General features: G+C 31.7%; 1 protein-coding gene across 1 annotated transcript in view; it reads left to right on the top strand.

Annotated features, from left to right (window-relative positions):
• The window catches only part of LOC129229296 (uncharacterized), a 284,947-nt gene that overhangs the window by 195,215 nt on the left and 68,233 nt on the right, over positions 1-21,499 (top strand). Inside the window, exon 3 of the mRNA XM_054863573.1 lies at positions 13,880-14,035. Coding sequence (XP_054719548.1) covers positions 13,880-14,035 — 156 coding nt within the window. The remainder of the gene's footprint in view (positions 1-13,879; positions 14,036-21,499) is intronic.

The raw sequence follows: 21,499 nt of genomic DNA, 5'->3' as shown, positions 1-21,499 counted from the left end.
CCTCTTGTTGAGAGATCCAAAGACCACAACTATTACAGATCGTGGTCTGATATCAAATGGACCATTAACTAACCTATTAAAGCAATTCAGTGAAGGTTAGAAGACATAATGTGCTTTTTCCGTAATCAATTTGGCATCACACTGTCACGAAACTTTTCCCCATTCTCGTAGCTCTTTTCAGACTCTCTTTTTTTCTCTTTCACCAAAGTCTGACATTGGACACGTCCGAGTGCCTCTCTTTTCACTGTCCGCACTGGTTCGCGAGACAAAAATAGAGAGTATCTCCCCTGAAAAAGACCTCACTCCCTTAATCTGGTGTTAATCTGGGCATTCGTCACGAGCGAGAGAATCGTGGACAAAGAACACGAGACAAACGAAATCGGAATCCGTAACTTTTGATAAGTGTAAGAAATGGAAAGGTTCTCTTTTTGAAGCTCAGTATGCTTTCACGACGAAGTTTTTCATTTTATTACTGGGAAACATTTATAATTACACTCGAACTCGTTTATAACAAGCACGATGGGACCGCGATATTTGCTCGTTTTAACAGAGTGCTCGTAAACAACGAATTTGTAGAAAAATTCGCAAAATTTGATTTTTTTATTACCGTAAAACGGTACAATTTTGTGCCAAGGGGGCAACAATGGGCCACTGTTGCCATAGCGATGATTTTGCTCTCAAGTAGCCTCTTTTTCGAACTTACGAGCTCCAAAACAAATCACCAGGTAGTGTAACTATGTAGGTAGTTAAAGACGCTTAATCAGAGATTGCCATTGTTTTTGTATACCTTGTTTTTGTATTGTTTTGTATACCTAGTCGTTCTTAGAGCGTGATTCGACTCACTCGTGGAAGAGCTATAAGTCTCCTTTGGGCAGACCACTTGTACTGTTTTCAGGGATCTGTTAAGTTCAGATTTGCTTTACTAATTTTTCAGTTATGAATTCCGCCGCTTGTTGACTTAAAACGTTTCATAGTTTTCACAAGCTCTCAACATTTATCGAAAATGGAAATGTTGGGGTACAACAATGGGTCACCTATTTTTCACGGTTTTTAGAGACTTGGAGCATCATTTTATTCTCTGTAGAGTTGCTTTCGTAACATTTTTAGTTATTTATTGTAAATAATGGCAAGAAAAGACTGAAGAAAACTTATGGGTCGCCCTATCGCCCGTACTCATAGCAGTTTTTTAAGAAGGTGCTGACTGAAATCCGGACTAAATACAAACTAATTAATATTAATAATTTTTAAAAATTATTTATTTTGATGAGATTTGGAATAAGAAATGTGATTTCGCATTTCAGTTTTCAATTTTTTTTTTTTTTCATTTAAAATTTGTCAGACCTACGCATTTTCTGAGACCTAAGTATAGGTACCTAGCCTTTAGTTGGCGCAATTTTTCTAGTTTTCAAATGTTTCTCCGTCAAAACTTAGGCAGATAATAAAGAACGTTATCTGCGTTTACCATGATGAACTTTATTAATCACTCGAGATGTCCAAGTGATGATTAAGTCTTAAAAAATTAAAAATAAAAAGGGTAAATGATGGACTAAAAAAATTCTTTATACAGTTTCAAGCAAAGAACAGCGTGTAGTCTCAGATAACAATAGGCTAGATCAAGTTTTCAATGTGTTTTCTAGGTTAAAATGAGGTGGCCCATAGTTGTACACTGGGCCACGGGGGAAAAATTCTCCTTCCTCTCCTTTCCAACTTAGATTTTTTTAAACATTTCATTCGAAAGACGAGATTTATTGCTACCGTTGCTAAAGTCCTCTAATTTCCAAATCAAAGATGTACACGGAATTTTCATTGAAAACATCGAAAAGTGGTTCATACTTGGGCCATTTCACGGTATTGTTATTATTTCTGGTTAATTTGCTTTGAACTGTCTTGGTTTTTTTTATATGCTATTTTGTTCGAAAAAAAAAAAAAGATTTCTCTTTTTTTCACCATCTCCATTAATTTGAATTTGAGGTTCTCTCGGAAGAATGCTTCGAAAGTGATAAATTTAGCACCAACAAATGTAGAATTTTCTAATGCTTCTCTAATCCAAAAATTTAAAAAAAAATCTCTGACTTTCGTTTGTCTTCCCAGCATTGAAGAAATTTTTCAAAAAAGAAGAAACTGAGATGGACACAAAGTATTTTCTCTCTTTAAGCGGGTTTGCTCGTTAAAAGCGAGTTATGCTCACATAGACTTAACATAGTACCAACCAAATTTCTTGATTTTCTAGCTAAATCCGAATTCTCGTTAAATCACGACTCGCTAAAAGCAAGTTTGAATGTACTTCTTTTTTTATGTTTAACCCCTAAAAATTGTTCGTATTATCTTCTTTTTGAGCAATCGCGAATTGCTTATTTTTCACTTGACCAAAACTGAAGTTGCTCTGATTTTTCAGATTGCCATGTTTGTTTTTAATGTTGGTTTAGGTAGCGAAATTTTGGCCGTCATAGTTATAAACTGTCTGCGGCTAAGTTTTGTCCGTATTTTTATAGGGCTTAACTGAAGCAGACCTTACATTAAAAAGAGGGTTTTTTGTGTAAAATTACATTGTTTTCAGGGAAAAACACTTGTATAGATGAACTTAAACAGTAAAACTTTCCATCTAAATACAAAATTTTCGGATCACTAATTCTCATCATTTAAGATTGATAAAAAATAAAAATACATAACGTTATATGCGCTGTAAATAATCATTAATATGTCAACGTACTGGTGGATATCGACCATAAAATATTTATTTTTATTACTGCATTCTAACCAACAATTCTTTTTTTATGGATATGCCTCGTATTACCTATTCTAGAATTGTAGAACCAAAACCATTTGTAGAAACAAGAAACCCAACGAGTAGTATCCTATTGTAATTCGTTGTTGTGAAAAACATAATTTGAATTCAAGACGTCAAAATTCAAATGATTTTTTATTTATTTAATCATTTATTTTATTTATTTATTCATTTTATTTTTTCACGTGTAAATTCCATACTATGTTTTTTTTTTAAATAATTTTTATATTTATGTATATTTCTTATCAATAAAACTATTCACATAATATAATAGGCAACTTTCCTGAGGTCAAATAAACACAGCTTATGGTATGTGCATGTCACAACATTTATTTAACGCAACCAATGTTACCACATAATTTCATTGATAGCTACTCCACAACTTCGAGCTATAAGTGTACTTAAAGCTCTGAACTTATTAAATTTAATCGGTTGTCGCTCCATTATCAATTATTTTTCATATTTAAAAGAACTTTTATTGTCAAATCTTATCGGTATTCTCGTGTACATTTTCCAACTCATATGAACTTAACTCGCATTTACAGCGACAGCAAAAATTGTAGTCACTTTTTTATGTTTTGGTTTTTGAAATGAAACTCATTTTCTATCATTTCAAATAGAAGTTAATATCGAATTCAATCTAAAGTGCACTCAATTACATTAGATGAATACTGAAGCATATTGACAAATAGTTGTAACCTCAGTGACAGTTTAGGCTGTAATTGTTTCCTGGTATCATGTAATAATGAAAGAATAGCTTGATACTATTGTTAACTTAATGAAACACCGATGTGAAGCTATGATTAAAAAAAATAATAATAAATGAAGGCTACCCTACCAAGTAGTGATATCTCACTGCAATCATTAGTATCTAAGGTGATAATTATTGCCGCTAAACCTTTTTTTTTTTTCATTGTATAGTTGAATTTTGTTTTCTTGTATTGAATTCAATATTAAATTCGCTTTAAAGTGGTGCATTCGAGTTCATCATTTGTAAAACGAAACATCTCTACAAGTATGCTACAGTGCTGACCAAATTATTAGACTAAAGAGTTTTTTTTCTTTTTTGTACCCTATTTGTACTAAAATACTATTTATTTTACTGTTAAAGTACAGTACATACTGTACACTGATTATTACGTTATTTTAGCATAATTTAATGTTTGCACTGTCTGCTTTGTTTATGTTCTTTGCTGATCTACTTACCAGGAACATAAGCTTAATCAGCTTAAACAGTTCACTAGTTCTTTTTATTAGTGTGTTCTGTTATATTTAAAGTTAGTTTTAAGTAATTAGTGAGTATGTGTATGTGAGTATATATAATAGTGAGTATAAACAATTTTTTACCTCCTTTTTTAAAAAGTTAAGAAATGGTGTAAACCTTGTGAAAAGTATGCCAAAAAGACTTAAAATGCTCATTAAGAACAAGGGAATGCATACTAAATATTAGATAATTATTTCACTGTTCGTTAATGTGTCTATAGTTATGTAATCAATAAAGAATTTGCTTTTAAAACAGTATTAGTCTAGGAATTTGGCCAGCATTGTAAGTTGAAAGGCACATGTTCCCCCCTAAAACTGTATCTATCATCAGTATAATTTTTAAAAAATCGAAATTCTACCGCTTACAATCTTTTTTAATAATTTTCAAAATTTAAAAAACGATTCCTATCTCTCATGCTATATGAGCGAATGCTAAATTTATTTTTTACTCAATGGATGCATTCTTTGACTAAGAGCTGTTTGTTCCAGATTCCTCTGGAAACAGTTTCTGGAAGAAAAAAAAATTACAAAAATGGAAATCTTTCCGAGACAGCAAACTATTGTGTTTCGTGCTGATTACAGGATAATAATCATCGGCTAATCACTCGCCTGTTTTCGTGCACAATCCTCCGGGGCTGACATGCTTTCGAGGCGATGAGAGCCGCTGATAGGAGGCGACTGATCGTTCAGGCGTCGAGGGAAATCGGGAATGTTCACATGTCAGAATCGAACATTTTTGGAAGAAGATTTTCTCCCCGCTTTTCTCACGCGGACTTGAGAAGGTTTTAATTGGTTATTCACTCATATAGCACCGTGTTTATTGTTTATTTTATGAACAAACGAAGAGTTCGACAATAACTGAGCGAAAGCTAAGAAGTAAATGATAGAATTTGTTTTGAAACAAAATGCAAAAGATAACCCGCGTTGTATACCACAAATTGCAAAATACAATTTTTTGTTTGTTTTACTCGATGAAAAATTACTAGAGATGTTTTTACTAGAAATGTACCGAAATACCATATTTTGCCGAATACCGAATATTCGGTTACAATTTCAACCGAATATTCGGCCAAATACCGAGTATCTGGTTACTTTTTTAAGTGTAACATTTGCATTTTTATTTTGTGCCAATTTAAAACAAAACATATTTTGTGTATTTCGTAAAATGTAAATGCATTTCCATTTAACATCGTAACTTTATCTGCAGCAGCATTAAAAGTAATGTGATTATTAATTTAAGGTACATAAAAAAAATAATGCCTCCAAAAGCATATTAATATAGTTAATTACCAATCTGTTTTATATTTATCTGAAACTCTACATTAATTGATTATTAGTTTTTTTCGTGCAGTGCTACTGATACATGATTTGACAACTAATTAACATGGTAACATGCTATTATAACTAAAGAATCTTGTTGAATGCCTAACTGTTCCTGCGCTATAATTTAACGTAGTTAAATTTTGATTACAATGATTAATTGAATGATTACTTTTAAAAAAAATATTTTATTTTTCATGTGGTATAAAATTTTAAAAACTAAAACACTACAAAAGATGATATCCAAATGGTTCCTTTATGTAATACTAATCACACTTTTGATAATTTGTGAAATGTGGATAATTTTTTCTTTTTGGCTGCACAGGTTTTTTAAGAAATAGTAGTTCATTGCCTTCATGAGCACTATATGAGCACTTTATGTTACTTTCTTTTTTCTGGTTACTGTTTTATATCTAAATAAGTGTTTAACTGTAACGTTAATATAATGTGTCAAAAAATATTTAGGAAAACTTAAAAAGAAACGAAATTTAACTTTAACGTCTGTGAGTGTTTTCTTACATTAAAATTACTTTGAATGTGATAAAATTAGTTTCCCTATGTTATTAAACTATGACTTTCAGTCATTGCGTGAAATAATATGTGTTTTTCTATCAGTAGTCGAATATTTAAAGTTGTTTACTACTCAGCTGCAGAATATTAAGGTACTATTCGGTTTGTCTGCGGAATAGGTGGTAAATCGAATACCAACCGAATAATCAGTGCATCTCTAGTTTTTACCTCTAAAAAATTAAAAAAGTAACATATTACATTGTTGCACAGTTGTAAGAACAAATTTTATGTTTCAATTATTTAATTTAGCTGTATTTTAAAGCAGTGGGGAGCTTAGAGACTTGTTATCGGACGGGGAGAGGTTTAAAGCCAGAGACTGAAAGATGCAAAACAGTAAACAGATTTATTACGCAAATACGATTTTAGACAACATTTTAGTTTTTCAGAATAGTTCAAAGTGGTTGTTTAAATTACGATCTACAACTGTAATACGCGCGTATCAACGACAATGCTGCGATCGACGACAGGTTGTCAGAATGGCTCGTCGTTACAACGATCAATGCCTGCATCTATAATAACTTCGGGCAGCAAAATTCAACAAGAACTTTAAACCCTTTTTTAAAACTAAAATGCTGCATAAGATCATTTTTGCGTAAAAAATTTGTGACCTATTTTGAATCCGTCAGTTTTTGACTTTGTGTGTATCTAACCAGAAAACCACACGATAGTGTAATATTTAAAAAAATAATAATAATAAGTAAGTAGTTAGCGAAAGCACATTGTAAAACATGTTTATGGACGTGCAAATTATTTGCCCTCGTGTTCCCATTATTGAAATATGAGGTTTTAAAGTCTGCCAAAGTTTTAAGAAAAGTCACCAAATCTAGCGAGTTTCAGTGAGTAATGGAAGACATGTTTCACATGATTTGTAGATGGACGCAGACATTGAAACGGCTTGATCAATTTCTCGCCAAATATTTAGATTTGGCACTTTTCTGAAAACTTAAAACCATTATATCTCGATAACGAGCGGACGAGGATAAATAAATAAATAAATAAATATATATATATATATATATATATATATATATATATATATATATATATATATATATATATATATATATATATATATATATATATATATATATATATATACAATTTTTTTATTCGTGAATATATATATTCACGAATAAACAATCTAAATAAAATTGAAGATGCAAAAAGCAAGAACATCAAAATGAAAAAAGGTGAACCAGGGACCGACACTTTCTCATTTGTTTCTAGCAGCTTTGCGCTGGCATTACAGTACACTTAAGTATTTATTCTTTCATTTTTTCCAATGTCTTTGAATTTATATTGAAAATGTGTTCTTAAAATGTTTCTCATGTTGTGTGTGTATATATATATATATATATATATATATATATATATATATATATATATTATATCCATCTAGGACAAACAGGAAATCCCCCTGCAACATCTCCCATATGAAAAAGAATAAAATAATCGAAAGGATATCGTTTAAAAAAATGATAAAGGTAAAAACAGGTCTCTGAATAAGCGAAAATCACCCATCCCCCTCCCTCTCCGATGTAATATAAACACATTATTCAACTAAAATGACTAAAAACTCTTTAAAAACGAAAAACAATCCTTTGCAATTTGAAATATTTCGCCAAATAAACAAAAAATACAATAAATTACATTAACAGTAGCTTTAAAATGTAAACAAATGATCACGCAACTCTATTGTTTATAGCCAATATACGTCGAAAATATGTCTCAAAAGATGCTTTTCGGTTGCTAATGATTTGAACTTCTTTCATCATTACACTATTAGTGGGGTTCCCTGGTTAGCATAATGTTTGAGAATACATGTTCCTCTATGAATTTTGCCTACTATTGTCCCCTCTATCCCCCTGCAAAATTTTGCCGCACATTGTCCTATCATCCTGTGTAGAGGAGAGGAGGGTATTAAGGAATAGTCGGAAAATATGAAACGCTGAGGTTTCAAGCTGCATTTGGTAATTTCCGTAGGGAATATCGTGAACTAAAAAGGCTCCTATAATGCTACTCGTATGTATGGAGAGTTCAAAGCATGTAGTTTTTCTTTGACTCGTTACAAAATAAAGTGTGTTTTGTGATTTTCAAGAGTTTCGGAAGGTAAAGTTTCAAACTTTTAAATTTACTTGCACACATGTGACTTAAACGTTGATCTTAAGTATAATATACACTAAAATAATTCTTGTTTCTTATTCTGCGTCCGTTTTTTAGCTGACAATGTATTGCCGATCAGATTTAAGTTTCATTTTCGAAGTTGAATTTGAATACTTACACGGAATACTTTGAATTTCTCAATCCCCGACGTCACTCTGTCCTTTCAATGATACTGATGTGATTGCCTCTGACAAATTTTGTCCCACCTGTGCACCACCAACTCCTAAAAAAGAAGTCAAGTAGAGGCAGGATACCTGAATCTTCTCCCATAAACCTATTCCCCATTTAAAAAGAGTTCGGGGACAGAAAGAAAACGGACAAAAAGAAGGAACCAAAAGCTGTAAAACAGCGAAAGAAAGTGTACATTTGAAGTTTTTGAATGGTTTAAATCACACTTATTTCAGTGGTGCTCAAACTACGACCCGCGAACCTGATCCGTGTGGCCTGTTGTTTTTTTTAACGTTGCAAATCGAAATGCACGATTAATTACGTTACAAATTTGGAGCCAAACATTCAGAAATTGGTTTCTGAAAACAGATACATTTAATAAAAGAAGCGTAGTAATGATAACAACAAATATTGGTTTTTAAACTTTCTTTCCTTTTCCATATGTTTCAAAGATATTTAGAAAAATTTTAAATACTTTGAACTTTTATGTGTGTTTCGGCCCTCAAAAATCATCCTAATATGATCTGCGGCCCTTTAGTATAAAAAAGTTGGGCACCACTGGCTTATTTCCTACTACCCGGCTATGTTTTATTAATTTCCATTATTAACTTTCAGTAAAATATGTTTTATATCATCAAAATAAATAGGTTATATTTTTACAAGTGACAGTCCATTACAATTAGTATAGTGTGTACTCATGACGATTTGAAGATGTACACAAGGGTTATTTTTAGAAATGTAAATGGTATTCCATAGCATCCTCCTCTTATCGCTATATAAGATTTCTTCATTCGATCGTCTTATCAATTCAACTCACACCAAATCTAAAGACCTTTCTGCAAATCCTGGTTAAGTTGAAATGTCTTTATCTACATTTCTGTTTTTCAAAAAACTGATAACTTTCCTCTGCATTCCTGCGTGGTATTTGGTACATATCCCTACATCCTGGCATCATTATTTTCATTTAAAAATACTTTCACTTAGCAAGTAGGAAGCAATTATTATTCGTATAATGTGCTTGATTTTTTTACCCACGTTTCCTTCAAATGTCTTTACTAAATGTTTACTGATTCTTTCGTTTCTGAATAAATTACGATTTTCATGTTATTTATCGAGCAGTGCACCTTAATTTTGCGTTGTAATTTTAGACTTAGTTGACAAAGGAACTTAATTTATAACTCGACCAAACACAAGTATTTATTGCTTTCACTTGAAAAGCGGAACTTATTTCCGTGTTTTCAAGCGAAACTGTCTTCATATTGAATTTCAGAACAATTTATCTAAAAATTTTTATGCAAGTTGTTGTCGCACTCAACTGAAAAAAAATAAAAATGGCTTTCCATTTTCTTAAAAACATTAGATACAAGCATTTCCTCTAACATCTGCATGAGATTTCGAAATTTGAAACAAATCTTGTTCGTATTTTGTTATTTACAATTGTAATTGTACTATTTTTTTTTTTTTTTTTTGCAATTAAAAATAATTGCTGCAAGAATTATTTACTTAGAATAAAGGCTATTACTTTGAATGAAAAATCATAATACGCTCCTTAATTTAAACATCTATCACTTTGTAAATACTGTACCTCAGTGTACTGGAACTAGTATCACTAAGTAGGTGATGTTTTATTGCACGACTTAGCAAAACAATGAAAGCCTACCTAGGATTTGAACTTCAAATGCATTTTTCTCAAAACTTTAAAAAGTCCACTTGCATCTCGTTGCTTCTCCCTGCCACATATAACATTTAAATTTTTTTTTTTTTAAATCTTAATAACATGGGGAAAACACGGGTAAAACTACAAACCAAGAGTTGTTGTTATTATTGCTGCACTAGAAAACCGCCCGTGAAGGTATGAAGGTGAACATTGCTTCCACATTAGTAACGAAGCAATTGCCTGTATGATCATATTTTGATGGTTGAAATGTTAGCCCTAACTCCAGTAGATTAAATCTAAACTCCAGCAGATAGCATTCATTGTTGACCACTTTTTTGTTTCTTCATTCTCCTAAAATTGCAGCATTACCAGTCAAACAGTGAAGTTACCGGATCCAGTTCAGCCTTGTCAAAAAAAAAAAAAAAAAAAACATTTTCCTGCATGTCAAACATTGTTAAAATATTTTATCAAATTATCATGCTATGGCGCGATTGTTCCATTGATTTTGTTTCATTGTTGGTGACGTCAGGAGCGTTACTCGATCGTGAATTGGCAATTATATAGTATATGAGGATATTTATTTTAATCCAACGAAGTGTCTATTTGTTTTTCACAAATTAATTTCTGAATATGTGGCTCCAAATTTTAAACAGATATTCTTGATATCGAATGAAGATAGATCGGTTGCTTTGGAAGGTTTCAGAACAGTTTTGGGTTCGTAACATTACATAAACGGGCCATATGAATAGCCTTCGGGGGCCTCATGTGGCCTGCTGACCGTAGGTTGTTCAGTAGTATTGTAGTACATTAAAAGTAACGTTGAAATTTTTTCACTATCATCTGCCGAGGTTTTAATTAAAAGTATTGTATAGTATATGCATAGTTAGTTCTGCATTTATTCAATTCCGATAACAAAATTTATTTTCCGATAGTAAAGAAATGCTTCTGTGCCAATAATTTGAATTGAATTTTAGTTTCACAAAGGTTTGAAATTGTAGTTTAGTTACGTAATTATTACTTGGTAAAAAAATGGCATTATTTCTAGTAAAATTATCCACAAATTTCATTTTTTAGAACATGCCATTATAATCTTCAGTTTAGTTGAAGAACTGAAATAGTATTGTAAAAAAAATGTTCACACTTCTTTTATTATAATACAACAAAATAGATACTTTTTCTCTTCAATTTCTTCTGAAACGCAGCCTGCTGAAATTTCTCTCCGTTAATATTTTATGTAATACATGGGCAGTACGATAGTACAGTGGAGCTGTCCTCTTTTTGCACTGAGATCTATCTACATGCGAGTTTCAGCGAATGTTCAAAATTTCATAACCCAAGGCTGAATAGCTCTTGAATGAGAGTACCACAAGGGACTGGCACTTGAAACGCATTTTACTATTTGCTCTGCTTATTCTATTAAACAACTTCGAGACAAAATAATAAATCAGAAGTCACAGACATTCATCTTCTTAAAGCTCACCTTTTTTTTTCTCTCTCTTCCTCAAGAATATTTCCTCAGAATATAACACAAGCAAATTGGTTTAAATATCATTAGTTTCTTGCTGTTGTTCAGCGCTATCAGAACATAGCACATAAAACTGTCTCTCAGTTCCTATCCCGTCAAAATAAGGAAGACAATCGTCTCAAAGATAGAGCTCGATGCATAAATAAAAAGCAGGTAAATGCTTCGGAAATTGATATTTAAAGCCGCCCAACCTCCATTTTTCCGTGTTTTCAAACGTTTTCGGGTAATAACTGAAAAGGGAAGTGAATATATTTTCTACATAAGGAAATATGTTAGCAAACAGATAATATTTTAGTATGTATTTTCAAAAGTGGAAATTCATCTGTATAATAATCAGCTCAAACCATTGCATTGTAAATGAGTATTTCCGTTTTAAATTACCTTTGTGTACTTAGATATTGATACCGTCAGCTGTGACAGTGCACAATTAATAGGAGGGTTTAAATAAAATTCTTTAAATGTTTAAGCCCGATATCCAATTAAAGTAGTTATCTTTAAATACATGGTAGAGAGGTTTACATAGTTTTACTTAAACTTTTTTGTTTGCTTAAAAAATAAATATTTACTTGATATCGCGTCTTTGTATGACGTTTCATACTTTTTAAATTTTTGAAATAATTGAGTAATTAATTGCTGAATAAAATCTAGAAAAACCTTTGAGCATGAATGAGTTTTTTAAACTAAAAGTTGTAAATAAATCATAATTTGACGATAAAATAACTAAATATAGTCAGATATGTCCGTCTCAACAAGTTTTCGCTCTAGGTTTATTGATATTCCTTCTTGGTTCAGAGGTGTATTCTGCGCGGGAAAGTAAAGGGCAGTATCAGCAGAAATCAGATTATGAGACATTTGAAGAAACGAGTTTTGGATTCCACACTTACAATCGAAAAATGGTGGAGTAGAACGTTTATTTTATTTTTTTATTTTTTTAAATTTATTTTTTTAATGATTTTTTTAAAGCGGAAACCAAATTAGCAAGCTAGTGTACAATTACGCTAAAATACACTAGATGACAAAATTACAAAAAAAAAAAATAAATAAATAAATAAATAAATAAATAAAGGAGGGGTGGAGGAGGAAGGTAGAATTTGCAGATACTGTCTTTTGCCTTCCCACGGCACTATTGTTCCTGATTGGTGTTTAAAATTCAGTTTGAAAATTGTCAATCACGTATCTGTGCACAGTTAAAAGTTTCAATAAAAACCCTTCCAGTAAACATTTGACAAAAAAATCAAGAAATGTTAAATTTAGCCGTTTTGCGTTTTAGTTGAAAACGAAACATTTCAAAACTACTGGATAATTTCTTGCTAATATAGACGAAAATGTTTTTTTTTCCCCCACAGTTTTCTTGGGTTTACAACAGGAAGAAATAAGAAGTAAAATCAAAGTCTACGATTTTAAATTAACGTACCTGTTAATATTATTCATTAGTAAATTTAATTGTTTGTTTTAATGTAAGCTTCTCTAAATTCGTCTGAGACACCCATTCAAAGAGCTTTTTCATTTATAAATCAAAATTGATTTCACAACATCATGTTTAGATCTAAATATGTTTCAAAACATTATAAAGTAACTGAATTCATACAGAAGCTGATGTTTTATACAACAAAAGTTAGAACAAAAAGTTATTTTATAAAAAAAAAATAGAAGACTGGCGTATTTTAAATACGACTCATTATTTTTTCGAAAAAAAAGTCATTCTTTCAGTCACACCATTGACCTTAATATTCTTACCAAGCGTATTAAAAACCAATCGAAATACCGACATTTTGATGTGTACTTGATTGAAACTATGAATTTTTAGCCGTCTTAAAATAAATCGAAGTAAAATAAGTTTTTTCTGCTACAACGGGGTTGTTTCCGAAATTTTAAAAGTATTTTTTTTTTCCTGAAAGAACATAATTAAAAACATAGGACCTGAGCGTTTTTGAGTAATTTGGCAAAGTTTAATATTTTTAAAAACTTATTTTAATCAGTGTGCAGATTCAATTTCCTTTTTTACGCTTCTGCACATGACATCATAAATAATGAACTTATGCCATTAGCGCAGAGCGCAATGTTTAATTTGCATCTTTACTCACGTGTACTTTTAACGATATGGTTGATAGCAAGCGTAGAACGCAATATTGAATTCGGTTCTAAATTATCATAACGTGGGAACGCGGTAAACAGCAAGCGTAAGCATTCAGCTCGCCAGTGGAATACGCGCCAAAGTGCATCACTTGTGATGTCATAAAGACCACGCCTTGTTTGAAAAATCAGACATTTTAAAAAATTGATTAAAAATGAAACGTTTTGAAAATAAAAAAATTTCCTCGTTTTATGCTTCTTTTTTTTTAATGTTTAGTTGCATTAGTTAATTCTTGTTTCTCAAAGTAGTTCATTTTTTCGAATCCAGATGATCTTCACGATCTTTCTTTTCCAGGTACGGTCGCCGTAGCGTCTTGAAGTGGCTGCTCCGGGAGGCAAAGATGCCTGCCCTGGAGACGACGGCCACCGGGGCACTTGCCCTTCACTACGCAGCAGCCAAGGGATGCCTCGATTGCGTCAAGTTACTAGTAGAATCCTGTCCTGAGCTTAGGTAAGTACCGTCCTAGTATTCATACTCGATAAAAGTTATTTATCTTTACAAGAAGTATAATCACGATCACCAGAGACCCGGAGTCAGAGCGCTCCGGAACTGTGTTTTCCCTGGAGTTAGAGCTCTAAATTTTCCCCTGCTCTAGGGCTCCTCTAGTTTTTCAATAATCTTCTTGTTTGTTTATTTCATCATTCTTGTAAATAGACCTGAAAATTAAAATGTTTTTTTAGCATCTAGTGATCCGGGGCCACAGGTTTCGGTTACGGTTCTGGCGAAGCCGGAGCATCACAAAAAAAAAAAAAAAAAAACCGACTCCGTGTCCCTGATGCGAGTTATACACAAAACAACAGCTACAAAGTCACTATCTTTTTATTAGCAACAGTCTGCGCTTGGCAATTTTATTTCTGCGCGACTTTTTGTCATACTAAATTAAAATCGTTCCATCTTCAGCGTATTTTCAGTATAGTTCAGGAACTCGAACTCAGTGAACTCGACTTGTCAAGACTCTTGAAGACTCGAGCGAATCCCATACGTGTGGGAATGCTTCATTTTCGCGTCACATTCTCTCGTTTCCTCCAATCAGAGTGCTCCATGGAGCGTGAGATGCAGCAATCAAATTAAAACAAAGCTGTAATAATTGGAGCAACATGTAACGAGGTGCTGCGGTCCCTATTATTAGGTGGCACAGGTTTTTGTTGCTCTTGCCGAATGATTGGTTAATGGCTGACTACGCGAGTAAAATGCATTTGAATCCAAGTTCTGGTATCGGGAAAACATCCGTGAGTATGAGACGTGGAAAACATTAAGCCGGTACAGTCGCAGAACAGCACATTTCATGACGAAGCAACACGTGTCCCAATAATGACATTAACTTTCCCAAGTTATTAGACCTTATGTTTAGAGGCAACACGTGTCCCAAATGACACTTATAGGAATTTATCTTTTCCAAATTTTACACCTTATATTTCGAGACAACACGTGTCCCAATAATGACACTTATAGGAATTTATCTTTTCCAAATTTTTACACCTTATATTTCGAGACAACACGTGTCCCAATAATGACACTTATAGAAATTTATCTTTTCCAAATTTTTACACCTTATATTTCGAGACAACACGTGTCCCAATAATGACACTTATAGGAATTTATCTTTTCCAAATTTTTACACCTTATATTTCGAGACAACACGTGTCCCAATAATGACACTTATAGAAATTTATCTTTTCCAAATTTTTAGACATTATATTTCGAGGCAACACGTGTCCCAATAATGACACTTATAGGAATTTATCTTTCCCAAGTTTTTAGACTTTATGTTTTCTGAATATCATAGAACAGTGTTTTTCAACCTTTTTGTAACCCATGTATCGGTAAACATTTCTAAAAAAAATCGCAGAACAATGGCGGGGAGAGGGGGGGGGGGGCTTCATGTTTTTTTTTTTTTTCAAAACTTTTTTACCAGGCACTCAAAAACTGTTACTTAAATCAACCTTTGGAGATTTCGATTGTGATTTACTTGTAATAATCCTTAAAGCAAAAAAAAAAAAAAAAAAAAAAACATACAGATGTATTATTATTTTAATTTTACTTGATTCATTTATTCGAGTAAGGAAACGTTATGTAAACAGGTAAAGATCTCCGAGGACTGACAAAAAAGATTCCGCAAACCGGTGCCGGACCACCGGTTGAGAATCGCTGCTATAGAACTAGACCCTAGTAGAATTAACCTCAGTCAATATATTCAACTGTCAAGATTAATAACAAACAGCCAGAATAGTTAAAAAGTTACTGTAACGTATCGGTTATAAAATTCCTTAAATTCTTACATTAAATTCTCTTATAAACTGATTATACATTTACTTGGGGTCTTACATTGAATTTTTTCATAAACAAGGATTTTTCCTTTTTGTTGATATCCTAGTGATTTGCGTACTGGTAAAATTTAGATCTTCTAAATACTGCATGCTGCAGTTTAATATTTTACAAATTTTCTACTAATTATTCGATACAAAAACATTTTTTTTAAATCTTGTTGTTATTAATCACCTTTACTTTTTCTTCAAATGATTAGACAGTTTTTTGAGAAAAGCTGATGATTGGATACGAAAAATAACTTCCTCGAGTTTCACAAACAAGTTTGCAGTAACCATTGAAAATTCAAACCATTTTTTCCGTTATGTTCACAATTGTTGCTAAAGTATCTAAGTATTAGGAATATAAACATCATTAATGACTGCATGACTCTTATTTAATGTAATATCTATGCAAAGTATTGTATTTTCACAGCTGTCTTTCAAAAAAAAAAAAACTGCATTATTATTCTTCTTCTTTTCCTACTAGTTATTTTAGTAGTTACTTTAATAGTGTTAGAAAACATACCGCAAAAAGTATTCTCATTATAATGTTACAATGGCTTTACGAGAATGCTGGATGTAACTGCAGTAATAAAATGCGCATAAACTCAAATTAGTTGAAAAGCATAATTAGAAATCTGTGCGGGTCACATAATGTCATCGTAGATTCGAAAATAACCTTGAGATGATAAAGATCTTGTTTTTTCTTTTTTTAAAAAACTTTTTATGATGGTAAGAGTAAGGTAGTAATGTGTCATGCAGAAAATGTACTTTTGGTCCATCAGAAAAACTTTCATTGCAAAAAAAATGCGGTATAACTCGATATAAAAAAAGGCAGGAAGAACTAAGCAAGAATCTTCTCGCATCTTGACATGGTTTTTTGGATTTGTTTCAAAAAACATCTGCTCAAAAACCTTCATTTACAATCATTTTCTTATGTAAAAACATTAGTTCAAAATAGAACATTTATATGTGTAAAAAAAAAACACTATTGCACTATTAGAAAATATCAAAGTTATAGATTTTATTTGTTAATTTAACTCTCGTGTGCTAATGTTAAACGAAAATTGCTTGCAATATTTAAAGTAGGTTTTTTCTCGTTTGCTTTTTCTTTATTATTAATAATTAAAACAGCATATTGCTTACAGTAATTCATATGATTGCCTTGAAAATACTACTAAACGAGCCAATGCGCCTAAGTATCAACCTTACAACAATTCTGCTTAAAGAAATAAATAAAAATATCAATAACATTTTTTGAACTATCACGAATTGCTTATTGTTTTCACTTGGCCGTTGATGACATCCGTCCTTTGATTTTATTTTTCTATGCTTATAATGCAAGCGTCCATGTGCCTCGGAATTCTTTTATAAACGACCTTCTCGACTTGACACAATCCTTTTAACGAGAAAACAGTATCCAGCATGCAAAGTCCAGAATCCAGCACCATAACATCCAGCATTCAACCCCTGATATTCATTTGAAGTTTGACGTATTGAGTTTAAATGACGGTTGCGATAAAAGCCATTGGTAGAAACAAGAAACCCAACCAGTAGGGTCCTATTGCAATTAATGATTGCGAAAAACATAATTTGAATTCAAGATCTCAAAATTCAAACTTTTTTTAAAAAGCTGGATCAGGCTCAGACATTTTAAAGAAAAATATATCTTTTAAGTGATCATCTTAAAATTAAAATTAAAAAAAAATAAACTTGACACGGGGCGAATTACATGAAATTTTTTCCACTCGATTAGGGGGCCTTTAAAAGAGTTCACCTCGGAAAGATTGACAAAGTTGCCACTAGTCTCAACTCTTAATTTTAATAAATCAAACAAGAGAGCTGTTCTCTTAGCATTTGCTAAAAAATCTATGCATCATCATTTCAATGCTCTTTTTTGACCGTTCGAAAAAAATTCATTTCAAATTTATAGATTAGGTTTTTGTTACAACTTTTAGCAAAGTTGCAATTATGCTCCTTGTAACATTACTTAAAATGTTGGGAATAAAACTAAATACAGGGCGTCCGAAAAATCCCCTTGACACATTTTAAAAATTGATAGAAAAGTAAGAAATTGTCATATCAATAGGCGATTTGCGCCATAATACTTCATAGGTTCAAGAATGTTTTATGCTATCGTAAAAAAGAAAGAACAGAAAGAAAAGAAAAAGAAAAATAACAGCTATAAGCAATCACTGTATCGTCACAGGAAGAATTCGCTTTTCTTACTATAACGTACAGCCGTCAATGTAAATTAATTAAAATTACATTTTTCTCTTTTTCTTCTTTTCCTTTTTACGAAGTCATAAAAGATTCTTGAACCTGTGAAGTATTATGGCGCAAACCGCATATTGAAACGACAATTTGTTGCTTTTCTACGAATTTTTAAAATGTGTCAAAGACTTTTTGGACGCCCTGTATTACGGGGTAAGGATTATAATATACACAAATTTCATATTTTCATTAAATGATTTGCTTAGAATGAAACAGAGTACCTTAAATACTTTTAATTACTTAACCTATGGCTTGTCGCTAAGGGCGTATACACGTCTATAATAAATTCTACGCTATTTGTTGTATTAGAACTGCAATTAACAAATTTTAAAACCTGAAAAGGCTTGTCTCGTAAAGATGTCCGAGTTACCTTGATTAAGAGTTATTAAGGAACCTTGAATAATATGTCCAACGTTTTAATTTTCTGGAATATCAGCTCGTTAAATCAAGCCCTTAAGAAATTTTCTGCGCAAGAGAAGAAAATGCTTTTTTCTTCTTCGTTTTCTTTTGTCTTTTCACTTTTGGACTAATTGGTAGCTTTTTTCATGTCGATTGAATGTTTTTTTTTCTTCGGAGAGGAAAACAAAGTTTCAAAATAAATTACTTTAAAATGTTGTGCACTATCACATTTCGGGTAGATTTTGGAAATTTCGATTCAATAAATATATTTATTATTGATATGGGCGGGGAGACATAAGAATGCAAAAAATATATTTAGAGGAATGTGGGGCAAAGTGAAATGGTTAAGATGACTGAGTTTTTTCCAAATGAACACATCGGAAACTTGTTTTGAAAATTACAGCACACAAAGAAAGAACATTGTATTGGAAATAAAACTTGAGTTGAAATAGTATTTTTTTTTTTAAATCTTTGGCAGTTAATTTTAATCTTCAAAAAAAGTGGAAAATTTTCACTTTTTTTATGGGGCAAAGTGAAAAGTACAATATTTTTCTAATGAATTATTTCCTATTCGATTATAAAACATATTTTTGAGCAAAAGAATCAATAAATAAAAGGTTGAATGAATAAAGGAACAGATAATAAACAATAAACAAGTAATTAAATGAATAAATTAATTAATATATGAAGAAAAATAAATAAACGAGTTATGAGAAAATAAGTGAATGAATGAATAAATTAGAGATTAACTAAATGAAGGAATGTAAATGAATTAATGAATGAAAACGAAAGTGATTTACATTAAATGATTGAATGAGTAAATGAAGCAAACTATTTCACTTCGTACCATCCGCTTTGCCCCATGTGTACTTGACTAATTGTACTAGTTATTTGAAATACAAATAAGCATAATATCAAATAAATTAATACTGCATTGAAGATTGAGAGGTCTCAATTAATAGTTAAAATGTTAATAACAAGAAGTTAATAATTTTATAGTAACAAAAATAAGTTTTGACTTGCAACAAAATATTACAATATGAGTACCATTTTTTAAAAACCCTAGTTTTGTGACACTATAATAAAAAGTAACGTGTGCAAAATTTGAACTCGATCGGTCAATAATAACACGTGCCCCTAGGCCGTTGAACTTTAACACTTTTGATAATTTTCATACAAATCTTCGAGTTTTTACTTCAGACCCAGTACCTCGTTTCTCCTAGGTTTGCAAAATATTTTTAGTGAGGTAGCAATAAAATTAATCTTTTTATTTACTTTATATCATCTAAAGATTTTACGTTGAATAAGAATGAAATGATGCTTTAGAAACTTTCCTTAATCGTACGCTTTTCTCAATGTATCTCGATAGTGTGTATTTTTTTCCAATAGTCTTGGACGGTCTTTAAAATAAATTGCTTTGTGACTCATATTTGGTAAATTAGTTGCAAAATTCGTCAATTAATATTGTGCTCCTCTTTCAGTTGTATCATTCAGAATTTTCAGTATTTTAACGATCTCTCTTCCCTTTAAATAGCTTCCTTCATTTTGCCGTGAATCAGGATCAAATAGGAAAAAATCTTTTAGTATTTGTAACTTATCCCCAAACAGTTTTATTGACTCGTAATTGATTCTATAAAGAGCAAGATCTTTACTAAGTATTCAAAATCATCTACTGTTATCTGAAATTTGTTAAACAGTCATCAGACACCTCTTCCTTATCACAAGCATTTTTTGAACTAGTCTTTTCCTATCTTCAAAGTTAATTCCTTCATCCAATACGGACAAAACGACTAGTTTATCTCCTAAATACCATAAGTGATTTTTGAATTTTCCAATTACTGCTTCTGCTGCATGTTTGTTGTCATTTTGTACGGTGCTAGTTTTTTTGACATATTATATTATTCAAAGGAGCCTCGATTGGGTTGCGGCGAAAAACCATATCTTCATACAGCATTTAATTGTAAAACAGCTTTGTAAAACAGCATTGAAGGGCTTTCTTTTCATGTAAGGTCAGTTTAAATTGTTTCCTAAATATAAAAATGTTCAAACAAAAATTCCTTTTGCCACCAATGTGGCTCACTGATAAGCTCCAGGTTGCCAAAAACATATCCCTGTAGTAGGAAATCCACCAGGAAATATTATTACAATTTATGAGAATTCTCTATAATCTTTCTCAATCCCGTTTTTTACGAACAATAATATGTCATCAACTTCGTCTTTTGGAATTTAAGTGGTATGTGTACTTGATTGAAATGTTATAAGTTCTGAATGATGGAGATCTTTTCACAAAATTTTGAAGCGCTTAAATAATTGAATATCTGATCTAGAGCTAAGAAAGGCAAGAACTTCTTTAAGGACACACTCTGCAGTATGATTTTAAGCGCGTGATGATGGCAATCCAAATATAATATATCACCGTTCAGTTTTTGCTCTAAAAAATTGTATTCACAATTTATACGGTTGGTATTGCAAGTCGTTGTACCAAACACTATAGCTGGAACAGTTAGCAATAAAGAGCTATCATCTGAGATATCATATATAACTGAAGAAATATCTAAGGCACTCCGAGTAGCTGTTCAATATTAGGACCTGAAGCTATCACGGTAATCCTGTCGGCGTTCTTTTTCCAGTTACATCTGGATGTAGCTTTGTATCCCAGTGAATAACTACAAAATCTAAATTTAAATTCATGAAATTTAATTTTACCTCTCGAAGATTTTCTCTTGCTCTCTTAAGGAATGTACGATTGATCACTAGGTCATTTGGATTTAAATTTACTGCATCTACATAGCCTGTAAATAAATGAACAACATCTTTACCCCTAATATGGCATTTGTCTAACAGTGATTGAAAGGCGAGCAGTTATCAATACTTGTCAAGCTTTTTTGCATTGTGGTAGATCAGCTGCAGAAAACAAAAGTTCAACAGGTTAGGA

This window comes from Uloborus diversus, chromosome 9 (genome assembly GCF_026930045.1).
Source record: "Uloborus diversus isolate 005 chromosome 9, Udiv.v.3.1, whole genome shotgun sequence".
NCBI lineage: Eukaryota > Metazoa > Arthropoda > Arachnida > Araneae > Uloboridae > Uloborus > Uloborus diversus.
Note: the sequence above shows the minus strand (reverse complement) of the source record. Positions and strands in the feature narration are given on the sequence as shown.